The sequence below is a fragment of the Hevea brasiliensis genome, chromosome 17 (genome assembly GCF_030052815.1).
Source record: "Hevea brasiliensis isolate MT/VB/25A 57/8 chromosome 17, ASM3005281v1, whole genome shotgun sequence".
In the NCBI taxonomy this organism is placed as follows: domain Eukaryota; kingdom Viridiplantae; phylum Streptophyta; class Magnoliopsida; order Malpighiales; family Euphorbiaceae; genus Hevea; species Hevea brasiliensis.
This window is the reverse complement of record NC_079509.1, coordinates 9,664,817-9,680,475: the sequence shown is the minus strand read 5'-3', so window position 1 is coordinate 9,680,475 and position 15,659 is coordinate 9,664,817. Positions and strand designations below refer to the sequence as shown.

General features: G+C 35.1%; 3 protein-coding genes and 1 long non-coding RNA gene across 4 annotated transcripts; 1 reads left to right on the top strand and 3 right to left on the bottom strand.

Annotated features, from left to right (window-relative positions):
* Window positions 1-2,134: 2,134 nt before the first annotated feature.
* On the bottom strand, window positions 2,135-5,040 carry LOC110660506 (protein EDS1L). Its single transcript, XM_021818843.2, has 3 exons — window positions 4,399-5,040; window positions 3,191-3,964; window positions 2,135-3,032 (listed from the first exon to the last, which is right to left on the bottom strand). The coding sequence occupies exons 1-3, from the start codon at window positions 4,726-4,728 to the stop codon at window positions 2,334-2,336; spliced, it is 1,803 nt and encodes a 600-aa protein (XP_021674535.2). The 5' UTR covers window positions 4,729-5,040; the 3' UTR covers window positions 2,135-2,333.
* Window positions 5,041-9,468: 4,428 nt separating this feature from the next.
* Window positions 9,469-14,435, bottom strand: LOC110660504 (formin-like protein 4). Its single transcript, XM_021818842.2, has 2 exons — window positions 13,135-14,435; window positions 9,469-10,937 (listed from the first exon to the last, which is right to left on the bottom strand). The coding sequence occupies exons 1-2, from the start codon at window positions 14,193-14,195 to the stop codon at window positions 9,611-9,613; spliced, it is 2,388 nt and encodes a 795-aa protein (XP_021674534.2). The 5' UTR covers window positions 14,196-14,435; the 3' UTR covers window positions 9,469-9,610.
* On the bottom strand, window positions 10,927-12,305 carry LOC131175336 (formin-like protein 4). The gene has a single exon (XM_058139136.1). It carries the CDS (start codon window positions 12,091-12,093, stop codon window positions 11,035-11,037), a length of 1,059 nt encoding a protein of 352 aa, XP_057995119.1. The 5' UTR covers window positions 12,094-12,305; the 3' UTR covers window positions 10,927-11,034.
* On the top strand, window positions 14,207-15,110 carry LOC110660505 (uncharacterized). Its single transcript, XR_002495945.2, has 2 exons — window positions 14,207-14,341; window positions 14,705-15,110. It is a non-coding gene; the product is annotated as an uncharacterized LOC110660505 (long non-coding RNA).
* Window positions 15,111-15,659: the final 549 nt, after the last annotated feature.

The window sequence follows — 15,659 nt, the reverse complement described above, 5'->3', positions numbered from 1 at the left end:
GAGGACCCTTATCTTAGAAGTTTTAGGGATAGGTTGATTTCTAGTTTATTGCTTTTATCACAGTGCATGTCTTGAACTCCTGAATCTTGATACTTCATAATTATATTTTTGGAGTTGGACGCACCAACTCTTATACTGGTGTCTGTCTTTCACATAAATGGAACTTATCTTCATGTTCTTTTGATTTGGGTTCCAATTGTTGAATTTTGAAAAAATCAAAGGAAATTTTTGAGCCTAAAATATTTGTCGTGGTTTTTATCTGGTGGGCATTGATTTGATAAGTTTGAGCCTCATTTCTTGATGTTGCTTTTCAATTTATGTTTATGACTAGTGTTCTCATTAGTAATGTAAAGTTCTCTTGTAACTTTGACATTTGTTTGTTTGTCACTGTGCATGAAAGGGAGAAAATGTCTCTACACAGGCTGAAAGTCATTTTTAATGTTTTTCATATGCATTCATTGTTCAGGCATTTATTCTTTGTGTATTTTATATCACCATAGATACTTTAGATGCTTCAACTTTAGACTTTCTAGTTAAGGGTAACATTAATATAATCTCTTGTAGCATGTGGTTTTTATCATGCCGCTGATTAAATTCGAAGGATGAGGATGAAAACTTGTTTAAAGATGACTTTAAATGCTAAGGAAGAATTTCCATTTCAAATACTCTTTTGAAATATTTGGTTAAGGTATGCTTATGATTTTTCTTTGTTCTTTGGAAGTCCTTATTACAATTTGAACTATTTAAGGGGGCATTTACGTATCTACATCCTGAAATCTTTCCTTAACTGAACGGTTGGGATCTTTATTCATTTTGCACCGGTAATTATTGTCTATACTGTACTTGTGGTGCTGTTGCGGTAATCATTATATCCTTTCCCGGGTGAAGTTATTTTAAATGGCTATTTTATTGGTTTTTTCTTTTGTTGATGGTTCCCGTGCTTGTGAAATAACTTCATTGAAATACTTGGATATAAATGATTAGCCTTTTTTTGTCTGGTTTTATCCTCATAAGTCATAACTATGAGCAGACTGATTGAGTGCATGGAGTTTTAGTGTATCATGCATGACGCATGGTAAGTTAACAAATCCACACAGACATTATTACATCTTTGAGTCTTGGATAACATGTACTGGCAAATAGCTTTTTTTTTTTTTTTTTTTTGAGACATTTGATGGTAGAACATTTAGGTCCAATAGCATGAGGATTTATCTCAACTTCCTGTTGAATGAAGGACCAAAACGTATCCTTATGAAATGATGGTCATGCGTCTGTCACCTTGCATGTGGACATTTAAGTTTTACTCTTCTGGTGTTGTTTTCATGGACAGCATATTCCATAAGGTGTTCCATTAAGCAAATATTTTGATTTTTCCTATGCTGTGTTAGTCTTCTGCTGGGCGTGTTGTTATAGACAACTTGAACGTAAATTCTGAAGTGTACATTTTTAGTGTTTTTGGTATTGGATGATGCATATTGTATACAAGCTAGAATAGAATACATTAATAAAAATATGAAATTATTTATTGGCTTTATTATTTGTTGGGAATTTGTCAAGGTGCATGGGGGATTGAAACTTGTTGGCTAGTGCGAGTTTGATAGGGAATTGGGTATAACAATTAGATATTGGCATTGGCTCCCAATTTGATAGACTGCCACTCTGGCAGTTGATCAGCTGAAGTTAGTGGGTTGGAGAAATAATTACGTATCAGTTTGTTCATACGGTGTTGAGGGCATTGTCGCATCAATTGGAAGTTTCCTCGGAGAGGCAACGGGCAAGTTTCAATTTTACTATAGAAATGCTGAGTTGATAATAAGCCTTGTGATAGGGTTCATCTGCCAACAGCAATTGTTTTTATCTTTTAATTTACAGATTAAAGGGAGATTTGCTTCCTCCGTTGAGCTGATTGTGTGGCTTATTGGTGTTAAATGCATGTAACCATGTTGACAGTTGGAAGAACATATACGTGCCTAGTGCATTTTTTTTAACAAGGATTTATGCTTTTCGGAATTGTAGTTCTAAAATTGCTTTGAACTGCCTTCAACGCTACAAGATACATGCAAAATGCTAAGCTATATTAAGAGTGATGGACCATTTTGGGCAATTTAAATTTGCATCCCTCTCTCTAGTAGACTGATCAAAAAGAAAAGCAATGCAATTAAGAGCATAGTAAAAAGGTTCAAGCAGAGGCAGGTGGTTATAGTTAACATTTCTTTAACCAAATGCCTTGCATTACATTAACGGAAAGAAGTACAACACACCAGAAGTCCTTACAGCGCAAGGCCTACGCATAATAATATTATATTTTATTACGTGCACGGTGTCCCTCATGATCAGCTCCATGATCCTTGAAATACAACATTCTGATCTGAGTTTTTTAAAGAGTGCTCTGTCAACAATTTTTCAAAGGTGGAACCATTCAAGAACACATCTTCATCTAGAACCCCATTTCGAATCCATTCTTCAACTCTTCTCTTCAGCTGCAAAACTCTGTCTCTGATGCTTGGGTTTCCAGATTTATTGCAGAGCTCCTCTGCCTCAGCCCAAAAACATGATTCCAAGGATTCATTTGACATTCTCTCAGCATGCTCTCGCCATCTTTGGGTACATTTATACCGCTTAGGTCTGCCCCTTTCCATATAAGGTCCTGTATCTTCATTCTTCAGGTGTCGATAGTAATTAGCAATGTCTAGGGGCTCAACAATGCGGCGGTACTGGGTTCCTATATCAATCCATGCCTTCCGACCCTCAAATTCGTCAGGGAGTTCATTTCTTTTCAGCATTTCGATTATCTCATCCCATATACCTGCCAGCTGGAGCCTATTCACATTAGCTTCAAAGTCTTCCTTGTCTTCTGAAATCTTGAAGGCATCATAGTAGCCCACTTTATGTTTACATTTATCCTTGTACCCTTGTAGTTTTCCAAGTCCATTCTTAATATCTTCCATTTTTTTGTCAATTGCTTGCTGGTTACTCTTTTTCTGCTTCTCCAATTGTCCAGCAGCACGGAGACACAATCTAGCTCTAGCGCTCTGGAATTCCATACACAACAAATCAGTATCGACTATTTTCGCACAATTTTTCAGCATTCTAACATTAGTTCATTACCTAAACTGAAAGTTTATAGTGACTTTATCAACTAAAATAATGAATAGTGAATTCAGCAGTAAGTGAAAGAAGGTAAACGTACCAGGCCTAGGTCTTTCAAGGCCATGTTACTCTCTGCTGTTGCACTTGCATCATCTGATAATGGAAGTGCTTCCAAATGATGATCATCTAAAAAGGTTACACTTTGCATTTTTAAGCATTCTTCCAGTTCATCTTTGTAGCTCAAATGATCTATTAGGCTTCTGCGGGCAACTGCAGGAAGGTCCCCTTCAGAGCTCAACTGAGAGGTATAGAACAGTAGCTGCAGAACAGCATCTGGGTTCCTTATGACCACAAGTTTCTCATTTCCTGTGCAGAAGACATAGGTACCTAATGGTCTGTAAGGACTTAGCTCAACAAAGTTCGACAGTGTCTCTAACAACAGATTTGTATTCCCCATGATCTTACAGGCGGCATGGCTTACAACAGATAATGCATTCCTCATCACAGTTACAAAGAAATCTGAGGGTTCAACCACATTTTCTTGGGATCTTGCCTTGAAGAAATTGAGAACTTGCCGCAGTTGCTGCTCAACAGACGAGAGAGGGGTGAGTGACATCCTTGGGACAATGTCATATCTCATGACAAAATTTACGAAGTAGCGAGACCAGTTTTCACGCCTAAGTGCATGGCTCATAATGCGATCGCCAACAAGAGGAGATCCAAAAGTCACACATAGAGGTGCCATTTTCTTGGGGTCTGGTCTTATGTACTCTTCCAAGAACCAGATTGCCGCAAGTATAGCAATAGGCCCCCCAAGAGAGTGCCCTGTAAACACAACTTGAACTTGCTTCCTATCTGTCACAGCTGTTCCCACCTGAGAAAATTGGAAAACCAAAGCAAAACAAAATCAACTTGACTAAGCAATCACTTGTTTCGATGTTTTCTTGTACCCTTGATTATTCATTCCTCAGAACTCCTAAGGATTCATGCAAAATTTCCAATTTAACACTGTTTCCAATCTTATCAGAAAATTTCTCTCATGGAACTGAAATAGCACTCTTGGAAAGCTTTCATGCTTCAAGTATATAAGTAGAATCCAAACGCTTTCCAGAATATATACAGGACACAACAAGGAAAATTGAAATGAATGAGTGAATAAACCCATAACTATACTTAAATAAGATGATATTGGAATGGAAAGAACAACTACAAATACATGTACGCTCAAGAATCCAACTACTAAACAAAGACAGTATCATAACCCATAACAGAAAATAGAATTCTACTAGAATAATTAAACACGCATACCTCCTTCTTGAACTGTGTATTATCCAAAATTGCGTTGAATCTGTTAAGGAAAGCTCCATTGACGGTTGCAATTTGATTGAGACCAATATATTTGAGGGAAGGGAACAGCTCAAGATCCACGTTCACTTCTCCAAAGGAACTTCCGATGAACCAATCACTTAAAGACCAAGATCCAGGGAAGCTAAAAACAAGTTCATGTGAATTGCGAATCTTTTCGGCAACATATAACTGTTTCCCTGCGGACTTGTGGGTCTTCATGCTCACTGAGCATGCTTTCTTGATTACCTCTTCTCTGATCCCTAAGTTCTCTCGAAGACTAACACTAGCCATCTCTTATGGTTCTTGTTAGAATATGCAGCTTCTGATGCTAGAAACTCAGCTGCCTCTTCTACTGCTGTTGCTGCTTCTTCTTCCTTGCGATGTAGCTTGAAGGAGATGAGAAAGTATTGAGGGGCCTGGATAAAGGGTACATATGACGATCGCGGCTGCCATTGACTCGACTTTGGTCAAGTCGGATCGTAAATTCTCGGAAGCTTTCGAGCTTTAGAAAAGAAAATTTCTTAGCCCCATCAGCAAGTATAAAATTCTCGAATTTTTTGAGATTAGCGTTGAAGCAGGCCTTATGGTTACTGTTACCTGGACATTTGTGATTCAATTGAGTGGAAAAAAAATATTTAATTTAAAATATTTATTAAAAATGTTTTACTTTTAATTTAATAATTTATTTTTTTTATCAACCTTTAAAACATTTTATAAAAATAATTTTAAATTAATATTTTTAATATTAAAATTTTAAAAATAACTCTTGAATAAAATATAAAAATAGAAAATTATGATTTAATTGATGTCGAAATCAGGTCAAATTTACTATATAATTTGACCTGATTTCCACATCAATTATTGTGTACAATCATATAATATATATATATATATATATATATTACCAGTATTAGCATTTTTAATTATGATCATAATTAAATATTACTTTAATATTTATACTTAATAAAATATTTATTTTATAATTTATTATATTTATATAAAAATAATAATTGTGTACAATTATCTATAAGTAATTTTTGTTTATATGTAATTTTCATATTAGTTAAACATATTTTAAAATTAAAGTTATAATAAAATTTAAATTACGAATACAAAATATTATTTCATATAAAGTATGTTTAGAAAATTTTATATATTCTCATCCATTGAGTTATCAAATATTTTATAATAATGATAGAAGATTTAGTTTTATTATTTATTGGAGAAGTTTAATTTAATTTATTTTTAATTTTTATTTAAATTAATATAAAAACTTTAATTTAAATTCAATTTATGTAACAATTCAAAAAATAATAATAATAATAATAATAATATATTGATTGATTTGAGGTTGGCGTGTGACAGTGGAAATCCACTGTCACTGCCAACCTTTAAATTAAAAAAAAAAAAAAGATTTTGAATTTGGACCATGCCCCCCCCCCCCTCACTCCCTCTCTCTTCTCCCTTTTCTCTCTCTTCTTCTCTTTTTTTTCTCTTTTTTCCACATTTTCACACCAAGACCGGGCGATGAGACCGGTGAGTCTCCGAGTCTCAGCCAAAAGATACTCCCAGCAGCAAGCAAAAGGCAGCAGCAAGCAAGAGGGAGGTTCAGAGAGGAGAGAGGGAGGTGACGCGAGTGCGAGGTTCGCTTTTTTTCGATCTCATGGTGCTTTCCGCGGGTGGTTGCTTTCCGCGGGCAGGGCTCGCTCTGCGTCCGCAGACAGAAAGCTTAAGAACCAGCTTCCCAAGAAGAGTGGGAGAGAGGAGGAGAGAAAAGGGGAGGGAAAAGAAAAAAAAAAACATATTTTCTTTGGCTTTCCACTTTTTCCTCCCATCCGGACCGATCGCCGAATTGGAAGACAAGAATGACGGAAGAGGATGGATGGATATCGATGAGATCTTTCTCCCCGACCGGAAATCGGGATGAAATGGAATGGCGATAATGATTTTTTTCATTTTTGATTTTTTTTTTTTTTGATTTTTTTTTTTTTTTTTTAAAAATTTAAATTAATTTTAATTTAAATTTAATTGGAATTTAAATAGCTCGATGATATCGATGATTCGATTGATCGATGATCGGATTTTGCGGCCAATTTCATCGCAACCCAATCCGTCTACACATCTAAATCAATAATAGATTATTCAGCATTTTCGCATTTTCGCACTGTGTGGCATCGAATCTGTATGTCACCAAAAAAAAAGTGAACATTTTTCGCATTTTTATCGAAATAAATAAAATAAAAAAATATAAAAATTATTTAATTATAAATAAAAATATTAATTTAAAATAATTATAGTATAATATTATAATAATTTTTTCATTTTTTTTTTTGTTTTTTTTTTTTTTTGTTTTTTTTTTGATTTTTATTAATAAAAATATTATTTTAAATTTTTTTGATTTTTTTGATTTTTAGATTTGAGGATATTGGGCCATGAGATGAGATGTGTGATTGATGTGATGATGAGATTTTAGAAGAATTTGTTAGAAGTTTTTGCGTGGGTGGCCATTTGGTAGGAGGATACTTTTTATTATTAAAAATTAGTTAGTTTTTAAATTCTTAGATTTTTTACTTTTTAGTTTTAATTTAAATTAATAAATTTATAATTTAATTATTAGGTGATCGATTTTTTTTTTTATTATTTACTACAATAGTCAATATTAATTTTTATTAATATTAATTGTTAATTATAATTTTAATTGTTATTTATATATATTTATGCCCATTCATATATATGCATATATATTATATGTATATAACTGCATTTATGATATATATATGCTTCATATGTTGCATTGTGGCTGTGTGTGCATGTGCGTGTGTTGGCGCGCGCAGGCGGTGGCAATACGCGGCGATGGTGTGTGATGTCACGGTGGGATATGACGCTGTCACTTTTTGAGGTTCTCTCAGTCTTCACTGAGTGGTTCTTCTTTGAGATAAGTTCTTTTCACTCGATCTTCGTTTTCTGTTATTTTGTTGGTTGTTGAGTTTAACTTGTGCAGTGTTATTATTTAATTACCGATACAGATGTTTAGGATCTATATTGATTTTATTGTATTTTATGTGATGTTATGATGTATTGTATTTTATAATGTTTTTGCATTATGTGATGAATGTTTATTATTGATGTTGCATTTCACTTATTTTTGCATTATTTTATAGATAGTTATAGACTTATGCTCTTTATTATATTTTTTTTAGATCGTTTATTTTTTTATCACTGAACTTTTTTTTTTTTTCAGAGAGATTTTTCTTTTTTTTTTAATTATTTTTTTATCTTATTAAAATTTTTATTCTTTTAATTTAATAAATCTAATAGTGTTTCTTAATTAGTATGTAAAATCAAATTAAATTTTTAGTATAATAATTTTTATTTTTTATTATTAATAAATTTTATTAATTTAAATTTTTAAATAATTTAATGTAAATTTTTATTTTATATTCTGATGATGAGTATTTTTTTTATTTTTAATTTTTTTGAAAATTAAATTTAGACAAATTAAATATAAATTATTATTTAAATTATATTTTATTATTATACTGGCCTGTTTATATAGCTTATTAATAGCTTATAATAAAGCTATTAGTTGCTGCCTGGCTTTTGGGGTAGCTAGATCTTGCTATACCCATAATTCGGGGTAACAATTTAATCTAAAAATTAAAGTTTATAAATTAATTTTTTTATTTAAATAAAAAATAAATGAGTTTAATTTCTTAATTTTTAAACTAAATTTTTTAATTTATTAACTTATAAAATAGCTTAAGTAATTAAGTATAGACATTATATTAAATAATTAATAGATTCTACAACTATCTAGTTAATTACTTTAATTATTTTGTACAATAATTTATAATTATTATGTAAATAATTAAAATAAATTGATTCTTGTAAAGCAAAAGTTTCTAAAATGAAAAGAAGTAAAATAAAGAGAAAAATATTTTAAACTAAATAAATTAAAACAATATAATTTTGATGAGGGTGAAATTTGAATTTTTATACTTTTAAATCCTTATCTCTATTGTCTCTCCTTCCAACACAGCTACAGTAACAGATATTCTCCTCTGATGTATAGCAATGGGTGATGCATTCTGACTGACAGAGATTACAATTGACCAGTTTCAGTTGTTAGTGGTAACTCAAATTTGCCACAATCCCAATTTTGTTATGGTCTGCTGTATGGATTAGTTTTCTTTCATTCTATGCAATTTAGAGCTACTACTGCGGAGAGGACTAAATCATTTTTCTGCACTTCAACCCAAGTTGTCTTAGGTCTATCCCTTGTCCTTCTCTCCTTCAATTTCAAGATGCTCAATCTTCTGTAGTGCAATTGTTGGTCTACAATGGATGTCGCTCAACCCATCCATCACCAGTTGGCAACGAAGGTTTTAGGTAAAAAAGTCCCCACTTTTGTTAAATAAGTAATGATTTTATCATATGGGTACCATTTTAACCGGTGACAAGCTTAGCTCAAGCAATTGACTTTGCATAAGCTTGCTTAATTTCCCGAAATATTAGAACTCAAATTCAATACACTGATGTGATTGTGCAATTCCCGTGTTTTTATATCATTCATGCCTTGATTTTTCTTTCCTTTCTCTCCCTTGAGATTTAATGGGCTGCAGCCTTCAGGCTCGCAGCATTAATTTAATCAGTTCCATCCTGATGTTAACATGTTAACCTATTCAGTAGCCTTCTGGTAGCTTTTTAAGGTTGATGTCTGTAAGAACTTGGTTATAGTAGCTGAAAACTATCAATCTCTTAATATTTGATAACCATTCTGAAGCATTTCTGTTGATAGAATTAAATGACTACTAATAAAGAGCCACAATTTAACTGAATTAGTTGGGTCCTTCGTGTAATAATATGAAGCTAACTTTTATTATTTTTCTACTGACAAATCAAGAATATTTATAATTGGTTGATTCAATGTTGTTTTTCTATACTTTGTATTCCTATTCATGTTACCTGGGGATGGCTTATATGGATCAGTAGAATTCTTTGTTGTATTAAGAACAGCTTAATCTGGTGGCATCGACTGTTTAATTTTGGCTCATACATCTAGTCTTTGAGCTAGTGAGATCATAAATTTTATAATTCAATTTCCATGAGGCCAAAACCTGCAACTTATTTTCTATGCTAATTAGAATTTCCATACAACCTTATCCAATTGTCTTCAGAAATTATCATCTGATTCACTAGAAGATGGAGTCCTTGATGAATCTGATATCAAATGTATACGGAAGTCTGGGAATTTCAGTGGAGCTCTTATTGGTAGTAATGGTGGTGACGCTGAACCTGAATTTGCTGCCAATGCCAAATTCTTCTTCTGGATCTTTTGAGAAATGTCCACGCAGACTTGATCAACCATGTCAAGGAAATCTCTCACAATGACAAATAGTTGAAGGTCCAATCTGTCATGCTTGCAATCTCCTGCTTGATAATATTCTGTTGTTCTCTTCACAAGCTCCAGAATTCTTGTTTGCTCCTCTGCGACTATGTGAAGCTCCTCCTCACACTCCTCTAAAAATCCTTTCATTTCTCTCACAAAACCATCTTCCTCACCCTTGCTGCAGCATGCAATGAGCAGCTGAATTTCTGTGACACAGGATGTAAGAGAGGAACATGTGTTGATGAAACTATCATATTCTATGGTGGCAGCTTTCTTTACATTGGAGAATTCAATTCTCAAACCCCCCATTTCTTGTAATCCTAGCAGTACATATTCTTTCTCTCTCTCTGCTGCTGCTAGAGTATCTGAATTTAAATCACTGTTCCTTCTTCCTTGACTATCATTTCTGTCAAGACTTCTGTTCCGTTTTAGCACATGTCGTTTACCTTCTGATCGAGCTACTTGTTCCACCAAAAAATGAAGTAAAGTAGTCTTGCCATCGGTGCTTTTAATATCAGATAGTTTTCTAAGAGCAGTAAGGTTGAAACCTTGTGCATTGCCTCTGGATGTCCCAGCATTCATCCTATTGCCTGCCTTGAGAATGGCTTCAAGAAGTTTTAAGAAGAGGCCTCGGGTTCGTAGTGCTTGGCATCCCATTTCAAGCGTTTGTAAGGATTCCTTGAGATGGAGAATTTCTGCATCATAATTTGATCTGAACAGCATTGCATTGATCCTGAGGAATGCTGAGGGAACAGCTTTCAGGATATGGTAAAGGAAAGATTCAGCATCTGCAAGTTTACTTGGGTTGTCTATGAATTGGAGGATTTTGGCTTCTTCTTCCTGGGTTGGAGCAATTCTAGCAAGCTTTTCAAGGATATCAGTGGTAAGACCTTGGCCCTCAAGAAGAGAATCAAGGATTTCTTTGCGAGAAATTGCTAATGATTTTAGCACAATTGCCTTGTTCTGGGACTTCCGGGGCTCAAGGATGAAAATTTGAGCTGTGGAGGCAGGGCTGGAACTGCTTATGTTTGATGAGAGCTCATTTTCTCTAGGGATTTGGCAGTTGGAATTTGTGTATCCAAAAAGTGTTTCTATTTGCTCATCATCAAATCTGAAGAAGAAGAAAGAAGAAATAAAAGAGAAACAACAATGCATTAAGGAATTCCTACTAAGGGAAATGATTTAGAGCGTGAAGAATGGTCAAGGAATTAAAATATAAAAGCAGAATACCTGAGAGAGCCATCAATGATCTCATTCCAAACCATTGAATGATCAGCATTAGCTATAACTTTATCCCAGTGCAATGGCTTTAACTTCATTTGGCCAACACTAGTCCCTTTTGAGCATCTTTCTGTTGAAGCCCGTGCTCCACTTTTGTTGTTTGTGTTCCCTTTTGGTGCTGTTGGGGGTCTTAGTGATGAAACCAAACCGCCAGCCCCAGGTGGAGGAGGTGGTGGTATAGTCCTCTTTGATATTCTTGGTGGTGGTAGTAGTGGAGGAGAAGGACGTGGCGGTGGTGATGGAGGAGGAGGAGGAGGTGGTGGTGGTGGCGGTGGAGGTGGCAGCAGCGGGGGCTTTGCTGCTAGTGATGATGGTGCTAGAACTTTCTTTCTTAGAGAGGATGATGGGGGATGTAGTGACAAACTTCGAATAGACGGAACTATTGCCCGAGATTGCTGCTTTGGTTGAACTGATTCTATCTCCTTCCCATGACTATCTTTCACCTCCTGAGGCTTACATTTTATTGGTCTCTCTACTGTCACATCCCCCCTCATTTCTTCTTCTTCTTCTTCTTCATAGTTAGGATTGAACGAAATCTTTGAGAACTTGGATTTAAGTATTTTGTCTTCTAAATCTTTGACATAAACTACATCTCTTCCATTTTCATCGACAATTAGTCCTTTCACTCTTTTACCAAATTTTCTGAAGTCTTCAGAAGTCACGATGCCTTCTTGTTGGAAGCTTGTGTCAACTTTATTTTTCTGCCGGCATCTACCATATTTGTGGCAGAAAAAGAAGATGATAAGAACGATTGTAGCTGTGGCAATTACAGCTATCACAACTTTTCGATTTGATGACGGTGGAGATAGTGGTGGTGGCGGTGCTGGAGGAGGCACTGGCATCGCAAGACTTTGAATGGAAGAGATCGTTTCAGTAGACATTGCGGTGTTCTGTGAGGGGTATTGATTAACAGAAGAAAGGGAAAGAACAGAGGAGGACAACAGTAACAAGATAAAAGATAAGCATAGCCATGGCTGAATCATCATGCCAATACGAACAGCAACAAAGAGAAAGTGAAAGAAACTCTTTTGTTATAGTGTTCTCTTTGGTTATAACCATTTTCAAATTTCTAGCCATTCTGTACTGTGTTGTTTGTGTTTGCTGACAGTTTCAATGAAGTTGGTTGTTGCCGGTAGGTTTATTTTATTCATTCTGAGCCATTTTTTTCCCTTAAATCATGAAATTGCACAAATGCCCTTGTTTTGAAGTAGCAACTGTAGGATTCTCATTGAAGGGTATGCATTTTTGGCATCTAGATTGGATGATTTTGGATTTTGATAGTTTAGCTTTAGCCGTCCTGCCTCAGTTCCATTGCAATCCACGATTACTCCTGAATTTGGAGTCTTATATCATTGTTATGTATTATGGTCTAATGTTTATTCTTTACGATGTATACTTTGGATTTTTTTTTCTGACTGTTAAACTTTACCTGTTGGAGCTCCTTGGCAACATTGCAATATTGTAAGATTATAATAATCCATGGACTCACTTGCAGGTTGCCGTGTGGCGACATTGGTGAAGGAAGGGACAACAAAGCTTTTTGGGGACGAAGCTTTCTATCATAAAAATACGCCACAATGCATCAGACAAACTCTACAGTTCTTGTGCCAATATATGGGTGACCCCCCTGACTAAATCACATCCAACATAACCACTCTGCTCTTAAATCACAATCAATTATGTTTGTTGTGGGATTTTGATGTTGGCAAGCCATAACTAGCTATCAAAATTTGACAACCAATATGAAACTGAAGTAGGTTCTGGGACTTCCGGGGCTCAAGGATGAAAATTTGAGCTGTGGAGGCAGGGCTGGAACTGCTTATGTTTGATGAGAGCTCATTTTCTCTAGGGATTTGGCAGTTGGAATTTGTGTATCCAAAAAGTGTTTCTATTTGCTCATCATCAAATCTGAAGAAGAAGAAAGAAGAAATAAAAGAGAAACAACAATGCATTAAGGAATTCCTACTAAGGGAAATGATTTAGAGCGTGAAGAATGGTCAAGGAATTAAAATTTAAAAGCAGAATACCTGAGAGAGCCATCAATGATCTCATTCCAAACCATTGAATGATCAGCATTAGCTATAACTTTATCCCAGTGCAATGGCTTTAACTTCATTTGGCCAACACTAGTCCCTTTTGAGCATCTTTCTGTTGAAGCCCGTGCTCCACTTTTGTTGTTTGTGTTCCCTTTTGGTGCTGTTGGGGGTCTTAGTGATGAAACCAAACCGCCAGCCCCAGGTGGAGGAGGTGGTGGTATAGTCCTCTTTGATATTCTTGGTGGTGGTAGTAGTGGAGGAGAAGGACGTGGCGGTGGTGATGGAGGAGGAGGAGGAGGAGGAGGAGGTGGTGGTGGTGGTGGCGGTGGAGGTGGCAGCAGCGGGGGCTTTGCTGCTAGTGATGATGGTGCTAGAACTTTCTTTCTTAGAGAGGATGATGGGGGATGTAGTGACAAACTTCGAATAGACGGAACTATTGCCCGAGATTGCTGCTTTGGTTGAACTGATTCTATCTCCTTCCCATGACTATCTTTCACCTCCTGAGGCTTACATTTTATTGGTCTCTCTACTGTCACATCCCCCCTCATTTCTTCTTCCTCTTCTTCTTCATAGCTAGGATTGAACGAAATCTTTGAGAACTTGGATTTAAGTATTTTGTCTTCTAAATCTTTGACATAAACTACATCTCTTCCATTTTCATCGACAATTAGTCCTTTCACTCTTTTACCAAATTTTCTGAAGTCTTCAGAAGTCACGATGCCTTCTTGTTGGAAGCTTGTGTCAACTTTATTTTTCTGCCGGCATCTACCATATTTGTGGCAGAAAAAGAAGATGATAGCAGCAATGATAAGAACGATTGTAGCTGTGGCAATTACAGCTATCACAACTTTTCGATTTGATGACGGTGGAGATAGTGGTGGTGGCGGTGCTGGAGGAGGCACTGGCATCGCAAGACTTTGAATGGAAGAGATCGTTTCAGTAGACATTGCGGTGTTCTGTGAGGGGTATTGATTAACAGAAGAAAGGGAAAGAACAGAGGAGGACAACAGTAACAAGATAAAAGATAAGCATAGCCATGGCTGAATCATCATGCCAATTCGAACAGCAACAAAGAGAAAGTGAAAGAAACTCTTTTGTTATAGTGTTCTCTTTGGTTATAACCATTTTCAAATTTCTAGCCATTCTGTACTGTGTTGTTTGTGTTTGCTGACAGTTTCAATGAAGTTGGTTGTTGCCGGTAGGTTTATTTTATTCATTCTGAGCCATTTTTTTCCCTTAAATCATGAAATTGCACAAATGCCCTTGTTTTGAAGTAGCAACTGTAGGATTCTCATTGAAGGGTATGCATTTTTGGCATCTAGATTGGATGATTTTGGATTTTGATAGTTTAGCTTTAGCCGTCCTGCCTCAGTTCCATTGCAATCCACGATTACTCCTGAATTTGGAGTCTTATATCATTGTTATGTATTATGGTCTAATGTTTATTCTTTACGATGTATACTTTGGATTTTTTTTTCTGACTGTTAAACTTTACCTGTTGGAGCTCCTTGGCAACATTGCAATATTGTAAGATTATAATAATCCATGGACTCACTTGCAGGTTGCCGTGTGGCGACATTGGTGAAGGAAGGGACAACAAAGCTTTTTGGGGACGAAGCTTTCTATCATAAAAATACGCCACAATGCATCAGACAAACTCTACAGTTCTTGTGCCAATATATGGGTGACCCCCCTGACTAAATCACATCCAACATAACCACTCTGCTCTTAAATCACAATCAATTATGTTTGTTGTGGGATTTTGATGTTGGCAAGCCATAACTAGCTATCAAAATTTGACAAGCAATTTGAAACTGAAGTAGGTCAATCACTTATTGCTTAGCCTACCAACAAGCCCATTGTTTTGTTGGCCCAAGATAATGGACCCATGATCTTTGGGTTATACTCTTCTTCCAGGGATGGACATGGAACATGGAAAGAATCTATACCAGTATCTTATTTGGTCCCTTGAACTGGTTACATTCAATATTTCTATCAGTAATTAGTTATCACAACACAGGAATTCTTGCTTTGAGTGCAATTCAAGCTCTTGCATTAACACTCCGTTTGGTGGAAAATAAGGGAAGAAAAATGATAATAGGAAGTAAAAGACTTTTACATCCGCTCACTTATTTGGAAAGGGAGAAAATAAAAGAAAAAAAAAAGTGAAAATATTATGTGGGTTTTTGCGTATCTTTTTTTTTAAATTAGAGAGAAAATGAATAAAAAATAATTAAAATTATATATATATATATCCTCATAATTATTTATTTTGATTGCAAATAGAAAGCACAAAATATATATTTTATTATTTAAAAGTTATTTTTCTCTATCATTTTACTCTTTAATATCCAAACAAGCAAAGAAAATTAAATTTTCATTCACTTTTATTTTCTCTATTTATTTTTCTCCCTTATTTCCTTCCCCTCTAATTTCCCAAACATAGTGTAAAACTAGGGTCAAACATCCATAGATTATAATTAAAAAAGTGAATTAAATTATTTTAATTTAATTTT